At 37.8% G+C, this 27,590-nt stretch overlaps 1 protein-coding gene across 3 annotated transcripts in view; it reads left to right on the top strand.

The window, feature by feature from the left end:
• Positions 1-27,233, top strand: part of CEP135 (centrosomal protein 135) — an 84,454-nt gene extending 57,221 nt beyond the window's left edge. For 2 of the 3 annotated variants that reach the window (XM_003806480.6, XM_055111530.2), the window contains 9 exons: positions 2,221-2,276; positions 3,622-3,790; positions 5,293-5,403; positions 5,680-5,865; positions 11,525-11,734; positions 13,232-13,434; positions 14,556-14,660; positions 18,379-18,492; positions 25,239-27,233. In XM_003806480.6, coding sequence (XP_003806528.3) covers positions 2,221-2,276; positions 3,622-3,790; positions 5,293-5,403; positions 5,680-5,865; positions 11,525-11,734; positions 13,232-13,434; positions 14,556-14,660; positions 18,379-18,481 — 1,143 coding nt within the window. In that variant the 3' untranslated portion in view covers positions 18,482-18,492; positions 25,239-27,233. Of the gene's footprint in view, positions 1-2,220; positions 2,277-3,621; positions 3,791-5,292; positions 5,404-5,679; positions 5,866-11,524; positions 11,735-13,231; positions 13,435-14,555; positions 14,661-18,378; positions 18,493-25,238 lie in introns of those variants that run through there. The other variant, XR_010111976.1, reaches the window with a different exon arrangement.
• The last annotated feature ends 357 nt before the right edge of the window (positions 27,234-27,590 follow it).

Here is a 27,590-nt window from a genome sequence, read left to right as displayed (position 1 = left end):
CACCAGGAAATTTATCTTTCTCAAGTTTTGGAAAGTGTTCTGTTATTATTTCTTTGAGTAAGCTTTCTACCCCTTCATCTTGCTCAACTCCCTCTTGAACACCAGTAATCCTTAGGTTTTGTATTTTTCTATATCTTGTAGGCAATTTTTGTTCCTTTTTATTCTTCTGTTGTTGTTGTTCTCCTTTGACTGCGTAATTTCAAATAGCTTGTCTTCAAGCTCACTGATTCTTGCCTTTGCTTGATCCATTCTCCTGTTGAGATCCTCCAATGAATTTTTCAGCTCAGGAAATGTATTTCTCAATTCTAAGATTTGTTTGACATTTTTTATTATTTCAACCTCTTTGTTAAATTTCTCTGATATGAGCCAAGTGTGGTGATGTGCACCTGTGGTTCCAACTACATGGGAGGCTGAGGCAGGAGGATCCGTTGAGTCCTAGGTGGTTGAGTCTGCAGTGAGCCATGATTACACCACTGCACTCCAGCCTGGGCGACAGAATGAGACCCTGTCTCAAAAAAATATATTAAAAATTTTTTTCTGATAAATTTCTGAATTTTCTGTGTTATCTTGGAGATCACTGAATTTCCTTGATACCTCAATTTTGAATTCTTGGCCAGAGAGCTCAGGTGTCACTGTCTTGTCAGGATCAATCACTGGTTCCTTGCTTTGTCCATTTGGAGAGTTCATGGTCCCCTGTTTGCTGTTGTTTCTTGCGGATGTATGTCTGTGTCTTTGAAGGATTAGTTATTTACTCCAGTCTTCTCTGTCTGGCTTGTTTTTTGTTGTTGTTTTTGTTTTTGTTTTTTGAGATAGAGTCTTGCTCTGTCACCTAGACTGGAGTGCAGTGGCATCATCTCAACTCACTGCAACCTCCATCTCCTGAGTTCAAGCTATTCTCCTGCCTCAGCCTCCCGAGTAGCTGGAATTACAGGCACGCAACACCACACCTGGCTAATTTTTGTATTTTTAGTAGAGATGGCATTTCACCATGTTGGCCAGGCTGGTCTCGAACTCCTGATCTCAGGTGATCCACCTGCCTCAGCCTCCCAAAGTGCTGGGATTACAGGCCTGAACCACCACACCCAGCCTGGCTTGTTTTGGTTTTCATTGGTTACATTTGCTTAGAGATTCTTCAAACTTTATTGAATTTCATTATACTTTTTTTCCTAGGTCACTGCCTCCTTTTTGTCACTAGATGGTGGCTAAAGCCCAAGTTTGCCTTGGCTTTAGTGAATGCTCAGACCCCTGCCCATCTGGGATGGGGGAGGTCCCAAAGGGGATGTCCCAGCAGGTGGAAGGGCTAGCTAAGGGTTTGTGCCCAGGGGACCTGTGGAATGTACCTCCTACAGCATGTTGTTACTGAACTACCACTCTGATTGGGTGTCTTTGGCTGAGTAATAGAGAAGAGTTTCCAGGGATGAGGAGGTAGTCCTACATCCCCACTTTGTCTCTGGGTATCCTCAGGGACAGGTCTCCCTTCAGGTATCCATGATGTTTCCTGTGTGTTGAGGCATGGAACAGGTCTCCTGCCAAATTACCCAAGATAGTAGAAAAGCTGATTGTCCACCTCAATCTCACTTTTTCCGGTGTAGAAACCATGAGTTAGGGGAGATTTTCCAGGTACTTGGTGCCAGGCAGATTGAGAGAAGGGGCATCACAGGTGTGAAAATTCGATTCTGTCACCGTCTGCTCAGAGGTTTTTTACGTCTCTGTGGCCCAGGAACTGACTCGTCCTCATATTTGAGTCCTGGGATAGTGCTGATGATAATGTTAGCATTGTATATTTATTTTTGGTTTTCTTTGTGAGGATTGAAGTCAGCTTGTGACTACACCACCATTTTAGACCCAGAAGTTTCCCAAATATGCAGTTATTATTGGCCATGTAGAAGTTTCTAAGACCTAGGGCCATATTTTCTAATGTTTAAATGTCATTTTTTTCAAATAATGTTAATCTTCAAAATGTGATTTTATCTATTTCTAGAATGTGATTTTATCAGATCTCATTAAAGCAAACTCAAGAAAACTATTCAAGGGTTGGTCAAAACATGCCAGTATGTGAAGTATGATTGGGACATGGAGATATGTTTACTTGGAGCTTTGTTTTAGGCATACTTTATATAATTGAGCTGTGTATTTGAACTATATGAATATGACAAGTTACATAAATTTAGCTAAAGACATTTTGGTTTAAAATCTTACACATTTTTATAATTTCTATAGGAAAAAGCTGTTGCTCAAATGAAGCTAATGATCTCAGAGTGTGAATCATCTGTGAAGTAAGTCATTAATGAAATTACATCCAGCTTTTTAGGAGATTTTCAGTGAATACAGCTTTATCTATTCAGTAGCATTGCAGCAATAGAAGAATTTCCCTTTCAATTTCCCCATTTTTGTCAATGGTAGCATCATTTTCTCAGTCTCCAGCTTGAAAATGTTATCTTCTTTAACCTCTCCTTTTCTGTCATCCACATCTAAACACTTATGTCTTATTAACTATTCTCCTATATACCTATTTGTTCCTTATTTTTACTATAATTATGCCACTTGGAGCCTAATCATTAAAACCTAAAATTACTTTAGTAGCCAATCTCGAATTTATTCTCCATCTAAACCTATCTTGAGCACTGTCACAAAATTTTACATTTTATGTATAGTCTCTCTAGGCAGATTGTAAGCCACTTCAAGAAAAAAGTCACTTATTATATTTATTTTACATACCCTTAACATTTTATATAATAGTGGGGATTATAAACATTTAATAAATATTTGCCAGTTGAATCTATGCCTTACTTTTTGTTTGTTTTTGAGACAAGGTCTCACTCTGTCGCACAGACTGGAGTATAGTGGCGAGATCTCTGCTCACGGCAACCTCACCCTCCCCAGGCTCAGGTGATCCTCCCACCTCAGCCTTCTGAGTAGCTGAGACTGCAGGCGTGTGCCACCACGCTCAGCTAATTTAAAAAAATTTTTTTGTAGAAACGACGTCTCCCTATATTGCCCAGGCTGGTCTCGAACTCCTGGGCTGAAGCTATTCAACTGTTTTTTTTTTTTTTTTTTTTTCTGTTGAGACGGAGTCTCGCTCTGTTGCCCAGGCTGGAGTGCAGTGGGGTGATCTCGGCTCATTGCAAGCTCTGCCTCCCGGGTTCACGCCATTTTCCTGCCTCAGCCTCCCAAGTAGCTGGACTACAGGTGCCCGCCACCACACCCGGCTATTTTTTTTTGTATTTTTAGTAGAGACGGGGTTTCACCGTGTTAGCCAGGATGGTCTCTATCTCCTGACCTCATGATCTGCCCGCCTCGGCCTCCCAAAGTTCTGGGATTACAGGCGTGAGCCACCGCGCCCAGCCCCCAAGCTATTCAACTTTTAACACTTGAAAGTTTTCTGTGTTTACTTGACTGTTGGAATAACATTTTTTTTTTTACTTCATTTGCATGTAATTATTGGTAGAGCTCTAAAATACCTGTTCTACCTAATTAATAAGTCTCTTAATGCAGCAGTTATAATTTCTTATAATCACAGTATATTTGTATTCTAAGTATACTTAGGCTATAAGTTTTCTTTTAAATGAACTACAGTTTTTAAAAGTTTTCTTTATTAGTTTCACATCACTCATTTAACAGCCAGCTGAAAGAAACATTGGTTAATCGAGATCATGAGATAAACAGCCTCCGGCGCCAGCTTGATGCAGCTCACAAAGAACTCGATGAAGTAGGAAGATCTAGAGAAATCGCTTTTAAGGAAAACAGAAGACTGCAAGATGACCTGGCTACAATGGCAAGAGAAAATCAAGTATGAACACAAGGCATAAATTTTGATAGTTTTATACTTTCCATTGTTTGCTAAATATTAAAGCTCTAAATATTTTTTCTAAAATCTGATGATATAAAAATAAGTGACATAAATAATTCATTAAGGACAATGGTGTTTATCAGGGTATTAAAAAATGTAGCTTAGGCCGGGCACAGTGGCTCACACCTGTAATCTTAGCACTTTCAGAGGCTGAGGTGGGTGGATCACTTGAGGTCAGGAGTTCGAGACCAGCCTGGCCAACATTGTGAAACCACCCCCCGATCTCTACTAAAAATACAAAAATTAGCCAGGCCTGGCGGCATGCGCCTGTAATCCCAGCTGCTCGGAAGGCTGAGGCAGGAGAATCACCTGAACCTGGAGGCAGAGGTTGCAGTGAGCTGAGATCGTGCCACTGCACTCTAGCCTGGGCAACAGAGTGAGACTCCATCTAAAAAAAAAAAAAAAAAATGGGCAACAGCGTGAGACTCTGTCAAAAAAAAAAACACATAGCTTAGAATGCTGCTATATATCACAGGGTGTCTAATGGGTGCAACTGGTCTTCTCACCATTTTGGTCTTTGTTGCAAGGAAACCTAAAGGTGGGAGCATGAAATTCTGTATGTCAGAAATCATTGTCACCCTACTGGGTGAGGACATCAGCATCCCTCCCAGAGCAAAGTTTCTGTGTTTTAAAGACTCAGGATAGGTTTTAATTATTTGTGCAAGCTTCTGTCGGCTCCAAAATACACCTGTAGATAAATGAATGAGTGTTTTAGAATGGCAAGTACTGAAAGGTGTTAGTTCTGTTCATGCTGGTTTCTTAAAAGATTGTACTGAGAAAACCAGTGATTTTACTGTTTTAAACATCTTACAATTTTAAAAAATTGTTTTCCGTATTATTCAGCATAAAGCATATTGATGAAATATGAATGTTTTTTAATGTCAACCCCTGACCATAGCTAGCCTTTAGTGTAAATGCCAGATACATGATCCGGACTATTATGGGAAATGTGTGATAAAGTTTGGTTAAAAAGTCAGTATCAGACCAGGCGTGGTAGCTCACGCCTATAATCCCAGCACTTTCGGAGACCAAAGTGGGAGGATTGCTTGAGCCCAGGAGTTTGAGACCAGGCTGGACATCATAGTGAGACCTCATCTCAGAAAATTAAAAAAAAAGATTAGCTGGTATGGTGACATGTGCCTGTGGTCTCAGCTACTCGGAGGGCTGAAGTGGAAGGATTGCTTGAGCCCAGAAGGTCGAGGCTGCAGTGAGCTGTGATCACGCCATTGCACTTCAGTCTGGGCGACAGAATGAGACTCTGTCTGAAATATTTTAAAAGGCAAGATCAGCCAGGAAAAATACGTGAAAATAACACTTAGGAACAGTTTTCCTTTTGCCCTACTCTATCTTATTCTCCAATTCCAAAGGAATTATTTGAATATAAATAAAATTTATTTGGTGTTGTGTTCATTTTAGATTGTCTTTAATTTTCTGATTTGTAGGAAATCTCATTGGAATTGGAAGCATCAGTGCAAGAAAAAGAAGAAATGAAGAGCAGAGTTCATAAATACATAACAGAGGTGTCACGATGGGAGAGCTTAATGGCTGCCAAGGTGAAAAATATTATTTAGGTTGGATTTAAGACTGAGGTTTTTTTTTTTTTAACTTTTTCATGTGCCTCTACAATTAGATATTAAACATTTTAAAGTAGAGATCTTGTCTACTGCCTTTTTCTATTTTTCCCATAGATTTTAGTGTGGTACCTGCACAGATATCTAATGCTTCCTAAATTAGAACAGAATGCTGTGTATATGTATGTGTTTATGACATAGGTGTTCCAGGAAGTGACAATTACTAATTTAGAAACAATTTTATTGTGATTAAACCAGGAAAAAGAAAATCAAGATTTGTTAGATAGATTTCAGATGCTTCATAACCGTGCTGAAGACTGGGAGGTCAAAGCCCATCAAGCTGAGGGAGAAAGCAGCTCAGTTCGACTGGAACTTCTTTCTATTGACACTGAGAGGAGACATCTTCGAGAAAGAGTGGAGCTATTAGAAAAAGAAATTCAAGAGGTAATATATTTATTTGTTTTGTAAAGATGTTATTTAGTGAAACAGAAAACATTCAAAGATACTTTATTTATTTATTTATTTATTTTGAGATGAAGTCCGACTCTGTTGCCCAGGCTGGAGTGCAATGGCACGATCTTTGCTTACTGCACCCACCTCCTGGGTTCAAGCGATTCTTCTGTCTCAGCCTCCTGAGTAGCTGGGATTATAGGCATGTGCCACCACACCTGGCCAATTTTTTGTAGTTTTAGTAGAGATGGGGTTTCACCGTGTTGGCCAGGCTGCTCTCAAACTCCTGACCTTGAGTGATCCACCCGCCTCAGCCTCCCAAAGTGCTGGGATTACAGGCATGAGCCACCGCACCCGGCCTCAAAGATACTTTATTGACCTGAGGTCGTAAACATTGATAAAATCAAGTTCAGTGGTGAATTTCTGTCATTCTCATAATTTGCATAGAAGCCCATTACTTTTTTTTGTAGTAAAAGATACATACATCAAATTTCCCATTTTAACTATTTTTAAGTAGATAGTTCTGTGGCATTAGTACATTCACAATGTTGTGTAACTATCACCATTATTTGTCATTCTGCTTTCTGTCTCTATGAATTCGATTACTCTAGATACCTCATATGGTGGAATCACACAATGTTTGTCCTTTTGTGACTGATTTCACTTAGCCTTAAGGTTTACTTTACCTCAAGGTTCATCCATATTGTGTAGCATGTGTCAGAATTTCATCCTTTTTTAAGGCTGAATAACATTTCATTGTATGTATGTACCACATTTTTGTTTAGCCATTCCTCTGTCAATGGACATTTGATTTGTTTCTACCTTTTGGCTGTTGTGAATAATGCTGCTATGAACATGAGTATACAAATATATCTGTTTGGGTGCTTGCTTTCAGTTCTTTTGGGTATATACCCAGAAGTGGAATTACTGGATCATATGATAATTCTGTGTTTAATTTTTTGAGGAATAGCCATGTGGTTTTTCCATAGGTGCTACACCATTTTACATTTCTACCAGCAATGCACGAGGGTTCCAGTTGCTCCATATCCTTGCCAACACTTGTAATTTTTTTATTTTTTATAAGAGCCGTCATAATGGGAATAGAGCGGTATCTCGTGGTTCTGATTTGCATTTCCTTAATGGTTAGTGATGTTGAGCATCTTTTCATTTGTTTATTGACGATTTGTGTATCTTCTTTGGAGACATGCTTATTCAAATCCTTTGTTCATTTTTTAATCAGATTGTTTTAAATTGTTGTTGTAGAAGTTCTTTACATATTCTGGAGATTAATACCTTAGTGTATATGTGATTTGCAAATATTTTCTCCCATTGTGTGGGTTGCCTTTTCAACAGTTTTTGATGTACAGAAGTTTTCAATTTAAATGAAGTCCAGTTTTTTTTTTCCTTTGATGCCTATACTTGTGGTGTCATATCCAAGAAATTATTGTTAACTGCAATGTCATAAAGCTTTTCCCCTATGTTTTCTAATAAGAGTTTTATAGTTTTAGCTCATATATTCAGGTCTTTGTTTCATTTTGAGTTAATTTTTACAAATGATATAAGATAAGAGCCCAGCATCATTTTTTTGCATGTGGATTTAAATAAGATTTTGTCATAAAGACAGTCTGATAAAAATCTCATAATAAAAAATTTGAGTTCAGTTAAAATATAGGGACCCTGGGTTAGATTGATATACAATAGTTGGCCATTATTGTCATTTTTGTTTTGTTTTGTTTGTATAGTTTTATAATTTTTATCTTTCAGGAGAAAGTATTGACTATCTGTAGCAGATAGAATTATAGCCTCCAGAAAGATATATTGAGCCCCAGTCTCTTATTTGGAAAAAGTGTCTTTGCAGATGGAATCAAGTTAAAATGAGGTCATAGCGGATTAGGGTTAGACCCTAAGACCAATGGACTGATGTCTTTATAGGACAATGGATATTTGGACACAGAAAACACAGGAGAGAACACCACGTAAAGATGGAGGCAAAGATTAGAATGATATGTGTAGAAGTCAAGGAGTGTCAAGGACTGCCAGTAGCCATCAGAAACTAGGAGAGAGGCAAAGAACAGATTCTGCTTCAGAATCTCCAGAAGGAACCAAACCTGCCAACACCTGAATTTTGGACTTCCAGCTTACCGAATTGTGAGAGAATAATTTCTATTTTTTTAGGCCACACAATTTGTGGCAATTTGTTACAGCTGCCCTAGGAAACTAATACAGATTATAGCACCAGAAAGTGGGTTGCTGCTACAACAAACAGCTGAAAATATGAAAGTGGCTTTGGAATTGGGTAATGAGTAGAGACTGAAAGAGTTTTGAAGTGCTTGACAGAAAAAGCCCAGATTGCCTTGAAGAGATCATTGGTAGAAATAGGGACATGAAAGGCAATTGTGATGAAGACTCAGAAGAGGTGAGAGCTGTAAAGAAAACTTCTATTATTTACAGAATACATATGTTGTCATGGATGGATTTTGCCAGAAATATGAATGTTTCCTCTGGTGATGTCTCAGACAGAGTTGAGAAAAGATGTTACTTGTTATAAAGTGACAGAGAACTTGGCTAAGTTACGGTCTACTGTTGGGAGAAAAGTAGAATTTGTAAGGGATGAACTCGGATATTTAGCTGAGGAGATTTCCAAGCAAAGTGCGGAAGAGACATCCTGGTTTCTCCTTGTTACTTACAGTAAAATATGAAAGGAAAGAGAGAAATGGAGCAAGGAACTGAAAAGCAAAAAAGAAAGCAAGACATGAAGCCAGGTGTGGTAGCTGACACCTGTAATCCTAGTACTTTGGAAGGTCAGGGCAGGCAGATCGCTCAAGCAATCCACCTGTGTCCACCAAAAAACTACGCTCAGGAGTTCAAGACCAGCCTGGACAACATGGCAAAACCCCATCTCTACAAAAAATACAAATAATTAGCCAAACATGGTGGCACGTGGCTGTAGTCCCAGCTACTTGGGGGGCTGAGCCCAGGAGGTCAAGGCTGCAGTGAGCCAAGATCATGCCACTGCACTCCAGCCTGGGTGACAAAGTAAGACCTTGTCTCAAAAAAAAGGAAAAAAAAAGAAACCAGGCCTTGATTTTGGAAAATTCTTAGCCTATCCAGATAGTGTGCTCTAGAGTATGGCTAGAAAACCTCTTGGTGAAGAGATTAGATATGTGACTCATGAATCCAATCAATCATCTCAGCAGAATCACTTCCAGCTTTGACTGAAAGGAACAGAAATGGGATGAAAAGAAGGAAGGTTGTTGGACTTCTGGGATCCTACTAGCAGAAGACAGACCAACAGAGCTAGTTGGCTGCAAGTTCACCTTCAAGAAAAGGACAGAATGACTCTTAAGGGTAGCTCAGAGACCAGCAAGGCCACCAAGGGCAACTCAGAGGCTGGTGGGGCTGTGGCTACCACCACAAGCCCAGACATCACAGGTCCAGAGGATGGAGCTACTGTCTGTCTGCTTGGTTTCAGAGGGCAAGGCCACTGCCCCTGTGGGACACAGGGTGGGGCCGCCCTGGCTGGCTCAGAGAACAGAGCACCAGAGAATAAAGGCACAAATGATTATTTTTGGGTTTTGAAATCTAATGGATTCAGCCTGCTTGGTTGCAGACTTACTTTGGACTAGTAACTCCTTTATTCCTTTTATTTTCTCCCTTTTACAGTGGGACTTCTATGGTATGCCTATCCCACCATTTTATTTTGGAAGCAGTTTACTTGTTTTCCAGTGTCATAGGTCTGTAGATGGAGGAGAATTTTGTCCCAGTGTGGTCCATATTCAGAGTCTCACCCATATGTGATTCAGATGATGCTTAGATGAGATTTTGGGTTTAGAGTTGATGCTAGAATGTTAGGATGGAGTGAATGTGTTTTGTATATGGGAAGGACATGAATTTTGGGGGATCAGAGGGTAGGAGAATTGTGTCCACCAGAAAGATACGTTGAAATCCTAATCCCCAGTATCTGTCAACATGACCTTATTTGGAAACAGGGTTTTTGCAAATGTGAACAAGTTAAGATGAGGTTGTGCTGGATTAAGGCAGGCCCTAACCCAGTGAATGATGGGTGTCCTTCAAAGATGAGGGAAATTTAGATACAGTACGTACAGAGAAGGCTGTGTGAAGATGGAGGCAGAGATTGGAGTGATATGTCTGCAAGTCAGTGAACACCAAGCACTGGCAGCATCCACCAGAAGCTAGGAGAGAGGCATGGGACAGATTCTCCCATAGAAGCTCTGGAAGAACCAGCCCTGCTAACACCCACATTTTGGACTTCCAGCCTCCAGAACTGTGAAAGGATGAATTTTTGTTTTTTTAAAACACCTAATTTGTGGTAATTGGTTATGGCAGCCCTAGGGAACTAATACACTATCTCTAAAAGTTTTTCTGTTAAGAAGAGTATAATAACTAATTAAAGGAGTGCCTTTCAACCTTCAAAAGAGTTTTTCAGCAACTGTTCTCAACTAATCTTCAATTATTTTGTTCTTTATTATTGTTCATGTTCGTATGTGGTATATGAAATTGGCTGTTACTAAAGTATAAGCCAATTTCACAATACAATACTAAAGTATTATATTTGTTTAGGGGAGCTTTTATTAATGCACTAAAAAATCTAAATACTTTTCTGCAATTTTTGAAATTGATTAAATCTTCACAGCACAATATTAGATTTTCAATGTGGATTTGTGGAGTTTTTTTTTAAGAGTCAGGGTCTTGCACCATCGGCCAGGCTGGAGTGGAATGGCTTAACCACAGTTCACTGCAGCCTTGAACTCGTGGGCTCAGGTGATCTCCCGCCTCAGCCTCCCAAGTAGCAAGGACTATAGGCATGTGCCACCACACAGCTAATTTTTGTATTTTTTTGTAGAGACAGGTTCTCACTATGTTTCCCGGACTGGTCTCAGACTCCTGGGCTCAAGTGATCCTCCCACCTCAGCCTCCCAGAGTGTTGGGGTTGCAGACGTGAGCCACCCAGCCGTTTTAATAGCCTCTTGCAATAATTTTATTTTTCAATGCAGAATTCTCCCCAAAACCTAGAAGTAGAGTTTATATCAGTTTGTATTTATTACTCATAATTCAAATTGTGAGAAATTTCAACTGTGGATTCTTCTAGAAAAAAAAATTTATCATTATTTGAAATTTTTTTCATTATTTCAGTTATTAAAATATTAAAGTTGTTTACTATTTATTTAAGTTAAATTTAAATTATCCAGGTATATAGTTTTGAAGTAAACCCCATTTTTGGAATTTAGAATTTAACTGAAGACAGTTGAGGAGTGATATGTATATATATTACTTTTTCTTGAAATGGCATTATTATAACAAAGATAATTTTTAAAGGAAAAATTTAATGCAACCTCAAAAATCCCTCATATTCACAACACCCTGATACAATAACTTTCTTTTTTACATTTCCAAATATATAAATATATACATGAGGTACTCAGTTACCATGATTAATAATTATACACAATTCCTATTGTTAAGCATTAAATAGGTCATCTTTAAATAGTAGGCAGCTTCCTGAGAGTATTTTAAAATAAGCAAAAATTGGCTGTCATATTTTTCTAAAGTGAGATTGTTGGCTGTACAAATTCAAGTTCTTAAAATTATTGGGTTATTTTAACTTTTTACTTGTTTCTTTTTCTTTTTTCAGCACATAAATGCCCATCATGCTTATGAATCTCAGATCTCATCAATGGCAAAAGCCATGTCTCGATTAGAAGAAGAGCTGAGACATCAAGAAGATGAGAAAGCAACAGTATTAAATGACTTGTCATCTCTTAGAGAACTTTGCATTAAACTTGATTCAGGCAAAGATATTATGACCCAGCAATTGAATTCGAAAAACCTTGAGTTTGAGAGGGTAAGAAAGATAAATTGTCTTGGCACATTGTTTTATTGAGCCCTACTCTAATTATTTTACTTTAGTATTCACCACACCGTGCATATACTTGTTTCCTTTTAGAGTAGTTACTTTTTTTTTTGTGATGGAGTTTTGCTCTGTCACTTAGGCTGGTGGAGTTCAGTGGTGCGATCTCAACTCACCACAACTTCCGCCTCCTGGGTTCAACCAGTTCTCCCTCAGGCATCTCAGGATGCCTCAGCATCCTGAGTAACTGGGATTGCAGGCATCTGCTAACACACCTGGCTAATTTTTGTATTTTTAGTAGAGATGGGGTTTCACCATGTTGGCCAGGCTGGTCTCAAACTCCCAACCTCACGTGATCTGCCTGCCTTGGCCTCCCAAAGTTCTGGGATTACAGGCATGAGCTACTGCACCCAGCCTACAGTAGTTACTTTTGACTACAGGATTTTGACAACCAGATTTGACTGCTTGATTCTTTGCAAGATTTCTCAGGCAAACGTAGTGATGAAAGTGGGTGGTGTTTTGGAATAGATGGCTATCTAGGAGATTATGAATTTTCTGATTATAAATCAGCATATCCTAATACATTCTTTCTCTGTTTAAAAGTAAGACTTGAGGCCAGGTACGATAGCTTACACCCGTAATCCCAACACTTTGGGAAGTCGAGTCAGGCAGATTGCTTGAGCTCAGGAGTTTGAAACCAGCCTGGATAGCATGGCAAAACCCCGTCTCTACAAAAAATACAAAGAATTAGTCAGGCATGTGGCATGTGCCTATAGTCCCAGCTACTCGGGAGGCTGAGGCGGGGAAGGTTCACTTGAGCCCAGGATGTCGAGGTCGCAGTAAGCAGAGATTGTGCCACTGCACTCCAGCTTGGGCAACAGAGTGAGACCTTGTCTCAAAAAAAAAAAAGTAAGACTTGAATGAAGGATTGAACAGTTCAGTGCTTCCGAAGTAGAATATTTTTCCCGATAAAAATCTCAAGGTGTTTAAATCTTAATTAAACAAGTCTATTTAGCTAGAATTTACCTTTCCCAAATGGAGGCATTACTTTAAATAACCTAGTGTTTGTTTTCAAACATGGATGTTTTCAATTTTCACTCATCTAGTAGTATCTTTATTTTCAAGTACTGAGAAGCTATAATACTGGCTTGATTATGTAGTCAGAGTAAGCATATTCAACCAGAAGGGTCTCATTGCCCTTGTGGTTTTATCTTAATGACCGTCTCTTGATAAGGTACCATGACTAAAAATTATTTGAGGATTTGAGTAGATCCTATAGCCAAATAAGCCCATAGTAAAAATAGCAAAGATTATTTTGAAAATAAAGTGTCTTTCTTATACTTAAAGAAACAGTTCATAATCTTTAACCCATACCCAAAATGAAACAAGTGATAGGTGAATAGTTCCACAGAGCTATATTGTCAGATAAATAATTTTTTCAGAGTAAGTTTAAAATTGTACTGAAGTAATCTTACTTTGTTTTTCACGTAGGTTGTGGTGGAATTAGAAAATGTAAAGTCAGAGTCAGACCTACTGAAAAAACAACTGTCAAATGAGAGACATACAGTTAAAAACCTCGAATCATTGTTGGCTACAAACAGAGATAAAGAATTTCATTCTCACTTAACCTCCCACGAGAAGGATACAGAAATCCAGCTACTTAAGGAGAAGTTAACCCTTTCTGAAAGCAAATTGTAAGTGTCTTAAGTCAACTTATGCAAAGACAATTGCTTGTGAAGGATAGTTTTTTAATTTTTTTGAAGTGGAGGAAAGGTTAAGAGTATGAAAGATAGGCCAGGTGCAGTGGCTCACACCTGTAATCCCAGCACTTTGGGAGGCCAAGGCGGGTAGATTGCCTGAGCTCAGGAGTTTGAGACTAGCCTGGGCAAGATGGTGAAACCCCGTCTATACTAAAAATACAAAAAAAAAAAAGCCAGGCGTGGTGGCACACACCTGTAGTCCCAGCTACTCAGGAGGCTGAAGCGTGAGAATCACTTGAACCCAGGAGGTGGAGGTTGCAGTGAGCCGAGATTGCACCACTGCACTCCATCCTGGGCGACAGAGCGAGACGCTGTCCCGAAACCAAAATATTTGGCTTATACATCTGCTGCTTTTGGAAATTTAGGAGACTGACTCGGGAGAAACATCATGTTGGGAGGTGCAGACCTGTATATCTTCACTACAGAGGTTGTACCGTGGGAGTAATGAGAAGAGAAAACGTTAGGAAAGCGCCTACAGTTGAGGAATGGACAGAGGAGTCAGTGAAGGAGAAAGTGTTCTCAGGAGAAGAAGAGGTGGCTGTGTCTTATGCTGTAGATTAGGAAAAAGGACTCTAAAAAGGCTATGAGATTTTACCCACATACGTGTATTGATTACTTTGGGAGAGACTGATTATGTCATATTTTTAGAATAGAAGGATTTAGACATATTTGTAGGAAGAGGGAAGGAAACCCAGAGTAGAGTACACATGGAAGAATGAGCTTTTGAAAGATATTAAAAATATTAATATTTCTCTTTCCAAGGCAAGAGTCAAGAAAGAGCCAATGAAGACACTTTACATCTTGGTGTTACCATTTATGTCTCATTCAAATTTGTATCCCTAGCATTGCTTTAGTGCTTAGCACATAATAGATGTTCAGTAAATGTTTCATAAATAAACTAAATGAATGAAAAAGAAAATGTGATAAAAGCTCTAGAAGTTTAGAGAATTCTTGTTGAAAGGTCTTGATCTTCTCTTTATTAATTTAAAAAACCCACAGCACCTGACTCTACAAAACGGAACATTTATTTCTTGATTTTTTAATTTGTTTTTAAGAACTAGTCAAAGCCGGGAAAACACCATGCTTCGAGCTAAAGTGGCACAGTTACAAACAGATTATGATGCTCTGAAAAGGCAGATCTCAACTGAAAGATACGAACGGTAAGACAAATTTTTTTTACATTTGACAATGTTTTTATGTGTTCTCTATTGTACTTCAGAAAGTATTTAATATGGCTTACAAATAACAAACTTTTTAAAAAGCTAATACATAAAGTACATTTCTTTGGTAATTCTTCCTTTTAAAAAAGGCAACAAGTGTTGGGGAAGATAATAGCTCTACAGTAACTAAAATAGCAAGTATTACATAGCGGATGCTATATAAATATTTATTGAATAAAATTGTTTAATAATCTGAAAAATAAGGTAAAATAGGAAGTATTGGATAAATATTTCCTATAGCATTCCGCAGGACAAAATTAGAGCCCAAAAGTATTTCAAAGAGTATAGAGAAGCAACAACAATCCCTATAAAGCTCCAAAATGTATGGTTCAAGTAGGATGTTCCACATACAAATCATAATAAAGGTAATGATTTGAAGATAGTAACAGCAGTTAACAAATGTGGACCAGACACTATATAAGTGTCTGATGAATCCCACCAACAATCTATTATTATGCCTACATTATAGGAAACTGAGATCACATAAATAGTAAGTGGTAGGAAACCAAACAGATTTTAATTCTAAAACCTGTACCCTTAACCTCTTCAATGTATTCCCTACAGCTTGGTAATTTTCATATTCACTCATATTTTGGTTCATTTGCTTTACGTTGAAAAATTTAATCCCCAGGTGTTACAAACCCGGAATGAGACCTGCTTTAAATCGAAGTCTAACTTGAAAATCAGTTGCCAAGTTACTTGTCTTCCATTACTCTTTCCTACTATATTAATACCATAGACATCTGCATTCCTGAGATTTCATTCTCAATTAGTGGCCAAATTGCTTGTTAGATCAGTTTTTGAGTTATTCTTACCTATTTACGTCAAAACTTTATAGTGATGTGCTATTTGAAGTATAGTGACAATTTGCTATGAAATCAATATTTACGATTTCATAAAGGCCTGGCTTGGTGGCTCATGCCTGCAATCCCAGCACTTTGGGAGGCCAAGGCAGGTGGATTTACTTGAGCCCACGAATTTGAAATCAGCGTGAGCAACATGGCAAAACACCATCTCTACAAAAAAATTTTTGAAAATTAGCTGGGGCATGGTGATGGGTGCCTGTAGTCCCAGCTACTCAGGAAGCCGAAGTGGGAGGATTGATTGAGCTCAGGAGGTTGAGGCTGCAATGAGCTGTGATCGTGCCACTGCCCTCCAGCCTGAGTAACAGTGAAACCCTGTCTCAAAAAACAAACCAACCAACAAAAAAGTAAGCCGTAGGTAGCAGCAGTGACATGAAAGCAGGATTGATAATTTCTTGTAATTTAGAAGATCTAGTTTCTGAATGTACTAAACTGTACATATATAATGATTTCCATTTCTTAAGGATAACTTAAATTCTCTGCAAATCAAAAGTCCTAAATCAAGCTCTCTATTGCCCAGGCTTATAGACTTCCCCACAGTTCCTCCCCTTGTTCCTTGCCTCAACGAAACCTTGAGCCTCATGACCATGTCTTTCTTGCTCTTTACTATCCACCTACATCATACATTCTCATCGGTGCAGTATTACCCACCATCCTCCAAGGGAAAAAATTGTTTCTTGGGGGTAGGGGATAGAGGTAGCAAAAAAATTTTAGGTTGTATAAGTTAGTAGAATGGTTTATGTCCCTCCAAAGGGCCACAGGACATAAGCAGTGTATTAAAATTTCATGGGATGGAGGGATAATCTGGGGAGGAAAAAGTCTAGAAAAGTTCCTTTGGGAGAGTAGTACTGAAGAAATCTTGAGAAGCACTGAACTAATTAGAAAACTCAGGTACTGAAGAACTCAAGTTCTTTAAGAGTCTAGGCCAGAGACTATGAATAGCCCACAAAGGAGATGGCAACATAATCCCCATTCTTGGTGGGGGCATACCCAGACACAGGGAAGGAAAGTATGATGGAGAAAATAGGATTCTTTCCAATCTGACTTTTGGGAGTTTTGAGACAGGAAGACGGAATAGGGCTAGATATATGTGCAAGACGATATGGTAGGCCTGGCATGGTGGTTCGTGCCTGTAATCCCAGCACTTTGGGTGGCTGAGGCAGGAGGATCACTTGAGGCCAGGAATTTAAGACCAGCCTGGGCAATATAGTGTGACCTCCATCTCTAAAAACATTCTAAAAATTAGCTGGGCATGAAGGTGCACAGCTGTAGTCCCAGCTCCTCAGGAGGCTGAGGCAGGAGGATCGCTTGAGGCCAGGAGTTCAAGACCAGCCTGGGCAACATAGTATGACCCCTATCTCTAAAAACATTTTAAAAATTAGCTGGCCATGAAAGTGTGCACCTGTAGTCCCAGCTCCTCAGGAGGATGAGGCGGGAGGATCGCTTGAGCCCAGGAGTTTGAGCTATGATTGTACCACTGCACTTGAGTCTGGGCAATAGAGCAAGTCCCTGTCACAAAAAAAAAGAGAGAGAATTAGTAACCCTAGCTATGGGGAACATCAAAGTATAGGCAGGAGAAAAGGATCCAGTAACAGAGCTAAGGAGAGATCATCTAGGTAGAAAGAGAACCAGAAGATGTAGTGTCATGCAAGCTAAGGGTGGTTACTAGAACCAAATCCCACAGAAGGGTCTAGCATGTGGGCATTTAATTTTTAAGAACACATTAAACAGGTTTGTTATAATTTTTTTAAGTATAAAGAAGAAAATTAAATTTATCTGTAAGTTCTACCCTCCATAGTCACCATTAGCCTTTTTGAGTTTAACATCTTGTCATCTAGTTTTTGTGTGTGTCTATCTGTGTGTTCAGTTGGTATCCTATTTATTTTCACTATATATAATATGTATTATAATTAATATAACATAGTAATATATAATATATAATACATATAATATATAATATACTAATATAATATATATCACATATATATAATATACTATATATTATATGTAATATATATTATATCATATATAGTATATCATATGTAGTATATACTATATTATATATAGTATATTGTATTTTATATAGTATATTTATATATTACATAATATATAATGCATTATATAATACATAGACATCTCATATAATATATAGTATTTATATATTATATAATATATGATATATAATGTAATATATATAATATATATTATTAGTGGATAAAAGATTTTAATTAAAATGTACTATAAGATTGTTCAAAGCAATTATAAATATTATATAATATATTGTATGTTATATATTTATAATATGTATTTTACATATTATATGTTATATATTGTATATTTTATAATATATGTTACATATATTATATATTATATAATTAGTATATTAGTATTAGTTATATGGTATAGTATATAGTATATTAGTATATATATAATTAGTATAATTAGTATATCAGTATTACTATTAAATTTAAATCCTATGTCTTTGTATGATTTTTAAGTAGCGGATAAAAGATTTCCATTAAAAGAATATGCACTATAAGAGATTGTTCAAAGCAATTAGGTCATTAAAATAATACCTTAGAAGCAAAATGCTCCTCACTATATATATATATTTAATTTTTTAATTGAAATATTTTATCCACTACTTAAAAATTGTACAAAGACATAGGATTTAAATTTAATAGTAATACTAAGTAATTTATTACAAATTAGCTAATAACTCTTATATTTGTTTGCCACTTTTTGATTTTTCCTGGTGCTTGAATATATCTCTCTTGTTTGATCTTTACTAACAGAGAACGAGCAATCCAAGAGATGCGTCGACATGGTCTTGCTACACCACCCCTTAGTTCCACTCTGAGGTCTCCTTCACATTCTCCTGAACATAGAAATGTGTAATTATCAGAAAGGTATGTATGTAACACCAAGGACAGGCAAAACTAATCTGTGGTTGTAAAAATTCAGAAAGTAGTTTTCTGCATCAGGAAAGGGGAGATTGCCTGGTAGGGCGTTCAGGAGAACTTCCTGGAGTAATGGAAAAGTTCTATATCTTGGTGATAGTAGTTATGTGGGTATATACAATTGTAAAAATTCATAAAACTGACCATTTACAGTGTATGCTTTTTTTTTTTTTTAAGAGATGGGGTCTCGGCCAGACACAGTGGCCCACACCTGTTATTCCAGCACTTTGGGGAGGCTGAGGCTGGAGGAACACCTAAGGCTAGGAGTTTGAGACAAGCCTGGGCAACACAGTGAGACCTCCACCTCTACAAAAAATACAAAAATTAGCCAGGCATGGTGGCACACACCTGTAGTCCCAGGTACCAGCTGCTGGGGAGGTGGGGGAGGATACTGAGGCAGGGGGATGGCTTGAGCCCGGAAGGTTGAGGCTGCAGTGAACGGTGATTGCACTATTACAGTCCAGTCTGCATGACAAAGCAAGCAGCTATCTCCAAAAAAAAAAAAAGAGTTCTCACTATCTTGCCTGGGCTGGCCTCAAACTCCTGGGCTCAAGCAGTCCTCCCACCTCAGCCTCTTGAGTAGCTGGGACTACAGGCTGGTCCATGCATTTTATCGTATATAAATTATACCTGAATTTAAAAAGAAAAGACATCTACAGCATAACGTTAAATGACAATATGAGCTATCACAGGATATTATTTGATGAAGGGCTAAATTCAGGCTACAAATAATAGGTAGTAAAAATGTAGACAAAGCATAGAAACAGTAGTACACATGGTACAGTAGTAACCTGGCAGGAAGGGCAGGCTGTGGGGGAATAATGAGGGAGAGAGGTTTGGAAGGTAGAGTGGGATATATAGAGTATTATATTGAATGTGAAGCTAAATTAGAGATTGTAGACTTTATTCTGTAAGTCAAAAGGAACGTGAACGTCAGTCCTCCTGTGTATAGGATGGGTACAAGGGAAGGGTCAAGCTGAAATAACTGTTTCTGGTAGATTAATTTCACAACTGTGTTTGAACCATATTGGAAAGGATAGGAACTAGAGGTAGAGAGACCAGTAAGTGGTATGAAATGAGGAGTATAATAGTTCAGGATTAGTATAATAACATTGAAAGCTAGGACATAATTTTTAAAGTAAACTATGATATATATACAGAAAGGTACCATATCATAGATACATAGTTCAATGAATTTTTTCAATGAACAAATTGAACACATCCAGGTAACCTGCATGAAAATCAAAAAAACAAAATAGGCCAGGCACGGTGGCTCACACCTCTGTAATCCCAGCACTTTGGGAGGCCGAGGCGGGTGGATCACTTGAGGTCAGGAGTTCAAGACCAGCCTGGCCAACATGGTGAAACCCCATCTCTACTAAAAACAGAAAAATTAGCTGGGCATGGTGGCACGCACCTGTAGTCTTAGCTACTTGGGATTTGGAGGCAGGAGAATTGCTTGAACCCAGGAGGCAGAAGTGGCAGTGAGCCCAGATCGCGCCACTGCACTCCAGCTTGGGTGACAGAGTGAGACTCCATCCAAAAAAATAAAATATAAAGCCTGGCACAGGAGACTGAGGTTGCAGGACTACTTGAGCCCAGTTCAAATCCAGTCTGGACAACAAAGCAAAACCCCATCTCAAAAAAACAAAACAAAAACAAAACAAAACTAACTTCTCTTTGGCGTCAGTCATAAGCCCTGGTCTAACAGTAACTGTCCTGACTGTTAAAAGTGTAGATTTCTTTTTGCTTACTTTTAGACATTTTATAAATGAAATCATGTTCCTGGCTTCTTTTTCTCAACAATACATTTGTGAGATCCATCCATATTGTTGTGTGTATTTGTAGATTGTTCACTCTTGTTGCTGTGTGTGGAATGCCATTATGGAAACTTACTACAATCCAATTACTCCTCCTTCTGTTCATAAGCACTTGGCAGTTTCCAGTTTGGGCTATTACAAATAGTGCTATGGTTATACTTAGAAGTGAAATTGATGGATCACTGGATATGTGTATGTTCAAGCTCTAGGAGATATGGTAAACTGTTTTCCAAAGTAGTTGTAAAGTGCCAGGATGCATTTGACTGAGGAAGGATCAAAGGGATGTGCTGATTCACTGGAGATGGGAATGAGTGGGAAAGAAACATGAGTCAGACCCAGGCTTTGACAGGTAGTGACTGTGGAAAATGCATACTCATTGACAGAAATAGTTATGCCAGTCTTGTTTAAATTGATACATTTCTTTGCCTCTTTTGATAGAAATATATAGAAGATAATTAAACATTTCCTCTGACTCAGAATCCTCATTGTGAACATTAGTTATGTGCTATTCTTTGACGTACTGATGCCCTCAAGTTTGTAGGGCCTTGGTTTAAATGATTCCTGATTGCTCTGCTTCTGCTTTTGTGTTTGATTAAGGCATTTATTTTTCTCTTTCACTTTGAGGACCACTTCTCAGTGTTCACTGTAGTCACTGTGTCCTTCTTGAATTGCTGTGTTATTTTCATGTGATCAGATGGTGGTTCACCTTCTTGTTACAAAGGATTGTAAGAATGTGACACAGACATTTTCTCATGTTTGATTCACAGCTGCAGTTTAGATCAGGGGTTGGTTGGTAAACTAGGATCTGCAAGCCAAATCCATACCACTGCCTATTTGTGTAAATTAAGCTTTATTGGAGCACAGCCACACCCATTTGTTAACAGATTGTCTAAGACTGCTTTACTACAGTGGCAGAGTTGAGTAGTTTTGACAGACCCCATGTCCCACAAATCTAAAATATTTACTGCCTGTCTCTTGACATCATGTAGCTCTGGAAAACTCAACTGTAGACCTGTAAGAAAATAAGAGTGAAAGGCAAATAATTCCTTGGTTTTATGAAAATAGGCTTGACCTTGTAGAGTCTCTGAAAGTATTGGGGATTCTCAGGGATCCCCAGACTGCACTTTAAGAACTACTGATATGGAACATAGATTCCTGCAGTCCCTGAAACTGTGATGAATTAGACACTGCGTTTTTGTTTTGTTTTGTTTTGTTTTTAGAGCCAGGGTCTCACTCTGTCACCCAGGCTGGAAGGATGTGGCATGGTCATAGCTCACTGAAACCTCAAACTCTCCTGAGCTCAAGCAATCCTCCCGCCTCAGCCTCCTGAGTAGCTGGGACTACAGGCACGCCACCACACCCATCACCACTATCTAATTCTAAGATTTTTTTATCTCCCCAAACAGAAATTCTGTACCCATTAAACAATCACTCTCCAATCCCCAGACCTTAACCTTCCCAGCTCCTAGTAACTTCAGATCTACTTTTCTGGTCTGTATGAATTTGCCTATTTTACATTTTCATATAAGTGAAATCATACATGTGTTCTTTTGTATCTGGCTTATTTCACTTAGAATAATATTTTCCAGGTTCATCCATATTGTAGGATATACCACATTTAAAAAATCCTTTTGTCAGTTGAAGACACCTGGGTTGTTTCTATCATATGGTTATTGTGAGTAATGCTGCTCTGAGCATTGGTGTACAAGTATCTGTTTTAGTCCTTGTTTTCAAATCTTTTAGTATATACCTAAGACTAGAATTGGTGGGTCATATGGTAATTCTGTTAAACTTTTTGAGGGACTGCCAAACTGTTTTCCACGTGCTGCACCATTTTATATTTCCACCAGCAATGCATGAGGGTTCCTGTTCTCCACATCGTCACCAACACGTTATTTTCCATTTTTTAATTACAATAATTCTAGTACATGCAGATTAGAAAGCTTTTATAATCATCAACAAACTCATAATTTATAACTTTGTAATAATTTACAATTAATTTTTGAGGTATATTAATGAGATTGTTATTTACTAATCCATTTCCCCTCGTATTTTCTAAATATTGTCACCAAAACTAATTTTAAGGGATTTCCCCAAGCACTCAGAAATGAATTGCTCAAGGAAAAAAAAAATGAATTGCTCAACTATAAAATGGCATCTCAGATTAGTGTCTCTCTGATAGTTAAAATAGACAATCCAACTTTTATTATTTGTTTTTTGACTGTCATATCTAATGCATGCTATTTGAGATAGGAAAAGCCTACAAAAGTGTTTTTCCGATTCTCATACACCACTCAGCATACCACTTCAGACACTGTGTTCTCCAGCAGACACCAATTGATCTCAATTTTAACATTTGACTCAATTCTGACATTATCTGCCTGGAGATAGTGTCAGATCCCACAGATCAAGAGCCCAATCCCACAAATCCCTTCCCCTTGACTTCAGATGCCAATAGCAAGTCCCAGGTTGTGATCTGTGCTTCTGACTGAAGAGGTTTCCACAGCCCCCTCATCACATTCTATTAATTTGCTAGAGCAGCTCACAGAACTCAGGGAAACATTTTACATTTACCTGCTTATTGAAAAGGCTATTATAAAGGATACAGATTAACAGGCAAGTGGAAGGGATGCATAGGGCAAATTATCAGGAAAGCAGCTCAAAGCTTCTGTGCCCTCTCAAGGCGCGCCACCCTGTAAGCATCGCCAAGTGTTCAGCTATCTGAAAGGTTCCTGAACCCAGTTTTTGGAGGTTTTATGCAGGTATCACTAAGTAGATATGATCGATTAAATCATTAGCCATTCATGATCAATTCAACCTTCAGCCCCTCTCCTCTTTTTGGAGGTTGAGGTGTGGGGCCAGTGGCCCAGTTCTCTAATCATGCATTGGTCTTTGTGGTGATCAGCTCCCATCCTGAAGCTATTTAGTGGCCTCTAGCCACCAGTCATCTCATTAGCTTGCAAAAGACAAAATTATCACTCCGGAGATTACAAGGAGCTGTTGGCCAAGAACCAGGGGCAGAGACCCAATATACACAGTCATGCATTGCTTAACAACAGGGAATATGTTCTGAGAAATTTGTTTTACATGATATTGTGCAAATGTCATAGAATGTATGTACCTACACAAACCTAGATGGTATATAGCCTACTGCATACCCAGGCTATATGGTATAGCCTCTTGCTCCTAGGCTAAATCTGTACAGATAAATCTGTACAGCATGTTACTGTACTGAATACTGTAGGCAGTTGTAACACAATGGTATTTGTGCATCTAAACAGAGAAAACATACAGTAAAAATACGGTTTAAAAGATAATAAATGGTACACCTATATAGGAGACTTACCACAAATGGAGCTTGCAGGACTGGAAGTTGCTCTGGGTGAGTCAGTGAGTGCGTGGTGAGTGAACGTGAAGGCCTAGGACATTCCTGTTCACTGCTATAGACTTTATAAACACTGTATACTTAGCTACAAAAAATTTATTGTTTTAATTTTCTCCAATAATAAATTAACCTTAGCTTACTGTAACTTTTTTCCTTTATAAACTTTTGTTTTACTTTTTAAAGTGTTTTTCTAAAAGCAATGACACAAACACACACATTATCCTAGGCCCACATAGAGTCAGGATCATCAATATCACTGTCTCCTGCCTCTACATGGTGCCCCACTGAAAGGTATTCAGGGGCAATAACATTTACGGAGCTGCCATCTCCTGTGATAACAGTGCCTTCTTCCGGAATACTTCCTGAAGGACCTGCCTGAGGCTGCTTTATAGTCAACATTTATTTTTTAATGAGTAAGAGTACACTTTAAAATAATGATTAAAAGCATAGCATAGTAAATACTAAGCAATAGGAAGTTTTCAGTTCTGTTATAATCTTATGGGACCACAGTCTTTTATGCAGTCTGTCATTGACCAAAATATCATTATGGAACATATGACCATATTTCTGTGTGTGTGTTTTGTTTTGTTTTGTTTTGTTTTAGAGACAAGGTCTCGCGGTCTCGCTCTGTTGCCCAGACTGGAGAGGTGCAGTGTGCCATCAGAGTTCACTGTAGCCTTGAACTCCTGGGCTCAAGCAGTCTCCCACCTTGGCCTCCTGAGTAGCTGGGACTACAGGTGTGTGCCACCATACCCAGCTAATTTTTGTATTTTTTTATAGATACTGGGTCTCACTATGTTGTCCAGACTGGTCCTGAACTCCTGGGTTCAAGCGATCCTCCTGCCTCAGCCTCCCAAAGTGCCGGGATTACAGGCATGAGCCACTGCACCCAGCCTGTGTTCTTGTTATAATGCAGTATCACACAGACTCACTGAGGAAACATAAAATACAGAGATATATAAATAAGGAAACAAAAATCACTTTTTTAAACAAAAGTATAAGCCAGGCAGGGTAGCTCACACCTGTAATCCCAGCATTTTGGGAGGCCAAAGTGAGAGGATCACTTGAGCTCAGGAGTCTGAGACTAGCCTAAACAACATCGTAAGACCTCATCTATACTAAATACCAAAAAAATGAGCCAGGCATGGTGATGTGCACCTGCCTGGAGGCTGAGGCAGAAGGATCACTTGAGTACGGGAGATCAAGACTGCAGTGAGCTATGATCACGCCACTGCACTCCAGCCTGGGCAACACGGCAAGACCCTATCTCTAAATAAATAAATAAATAAAATAAAGTACAATGAATAAAACAGTACTTGAACTTTAAGAAGTAGAACAGTACTTCTTAAATATAACTGGATGTGGGGCACAGAGTTTTATTAGATTCTATAATTTCATTTATAACATTATTGAATTTCAGTTTTTTATGAATATGTTGAATAACTTTATCATTTTTCTCTTAACCCACCTTTCAATTTCCTCCCTTTCAGAATAATGGCTTTCAATGAGTTCCTATGTGGATTTTTAAAAGAACAGAACAGTAATGAAATATTTGAAGTACTTGTTGCTGAAAATCATGAACATGGACACAAATTCTACCTCTGTCAACTTTTACTTAAATCAGTGAATATGTTAAAAAGTTTGGTTTAAAAGAACTATATCTATATGTATATTTTCATATATATGACAGAACAAGAATATGTATTAATAGTGCCTAATGTATCTATATTTTTATTATTCATGAATTAAATTACTAAAAGTATGTTTATACTGTGAATTAATATAATGTATTCACATTATTCTTTAATAATCTGTTTATTAATAAGCCATGATATATGTATGTAAATATTCTTACAGTACTTGTTTTTAGTTGTCATGCCTATGTTTAGACCATATCTTAATGTATTCACAAAGAATTATCAACTTTGATGCTATGCTGTCATGCTTAACTTTTTCTTCTTAAAATTATTCATAGATCTACTGTCTGTTGTCAAGGGGAATATATTCAGGTCTAGTCTTATAATAGCAGAGGTCTTGGTAAAATAACTACCATATATAACGTGTTATTGCCATCTAGAAGAACTATGATGAGAAAGATACATTTATATATTATGTAAAATGTTAACTGTCATCATATGGACTCTATGTAACACAAATTCTATCAAAAGCAAACTAAAAGCTATATGCAGAGTTTTGTATAAAACAATAGAACAGAAATTTGGGACATTTTTCTAGGAAATAAAATTCCTCGGTGTATTAATCTAAGGTTTCAAAGTATAAAAGTATATGGGGTAGGCCGGGTGCAGTGGCTCACGCCTGTAATCCCAGCACTTTGGGAGGCCGAGGCGAGTGGATTTCCTAAGGTCAGGAGTTTGAGACCAGCCTGAGCAATGTGGTGAAACCCCATCTCTACTAAAAATACAAAAATTATCTGGGCTTGGTGGCGGGCACCTGTAATCCCAGCTGCTTGGGAGGCTGAGGCAGGAGAATTGCTTGAACCCGGGAGGTGGAGGCTGCGGTGAGCCAAGATCATGCCATTGCACTCCAGCCTGGGTGACAGAGTAACACTCTGTCTCAGAAAAAAAAAAAGAAAAGTATATGGGGTAAATACAGTAAAACGTTTTGTTAAATTCCAATATACATTCAGTGATACCACTCTTTTTCTTCTAAGCCTGTGTGTTATAATTTACCAGTTCCCCAAAATGCCATTTTTAACGCCGAACTGTGTAATATACATGGAAAACAGCTTTTTACAATTAATTTTCAAAGTTGTAATTTTAAAGAATTTGGGTGTATACCTATGTTAATGAAACAACAGAAGTACAAAAAAGAATATCAGATACAAAAATCAATCGTGAAGAAAATCTGTTCTTAATATATTTCATTATGATTGAAAAACATAAAAACTAACATAGGAAAGTGAATGATCAGTTACTTATGATATATTTTGTTTCCTCTTGTGGTTTAATAAAGTGAAGTGTGTGTGTGTGTGTATACCTAGGGGTGGGCAGTGCTCTTTTTCTAAAACTAATATGGCTTATATATCTGAATTATGCCCTTTTTAGTGTGTATTAGGATGTGGGCTGGTTTGCTTTTCTACCACCTTTGTAATTTTATGTATCCCATCTCCTTTGTGTGAATTCATATATTATAGCAAAATACAAGAGACATGGGACTGTTTGCAATACCATATGGAAATCTTTTAATAAATATATGTAAATAAAATAAAAAATATTTGTCCCCACCTTTTCCCCAAAAGCAACAGCAAGACATACTTTGTTAGATATTTTATTTTTAATGTTTTCTATAATTTAAAAATGTATAGCCTGCCAAATGTTGTTTTCATAACCATGATATTGTTTTGAAAAACAGTTTTATCTTAAAATACTGAATGTTCTGACCTTTTATAGATGTTTTTGATTTTGTTTTAAATAATTTTAAATTATGGAGCTTGACCTAGATTTGCCAATAAACTTTCTAGCCTATTTATTTTCTCTTTCTTACAAATAAGGTTTTTATAATTTTATATTAGGGATACTCTTAATTCTAAAATTAAGTAAAGTTTATTCAAATCAAACTTTATCATGGTGGGATATGGACAAATCCCTGAACATAGGTGCCAGGCACCTTTCTTAACTGACTTTTATTTCCATTTAGTTCAAAATAATAATAAATGAAGCCAAAGTTTATTTCTGTTATCCGTCCACAAAATGGTTAAACGTGTGTGCGTATGAATATACTCTCTTCTCACTTGCAAATGCTCTTTGTTGAGCACATTGACTCCCATTAGACTATGACACTTGTTGCCGTACCTTATTGTAATTCATCATACAAGTGATCTC

Source organism: Pan paniscus, chromosome 3, assembly GCF_029289425.2.
Source record: "Pan paniscus chromosome 3, NHGRI_mPanPan1-v2.0_pri, whole genome shotgun sequence".
Classification (NCBI taxonomy): domain Eukaryota; kingdom Metazoa; phylum Chordata; class Mammalia; order Primates; family Hominidae; genus Pan; species Pan paniscus.
This window is presented reverse-complemented; position numbering and strand designations above follow the sequence as displayed.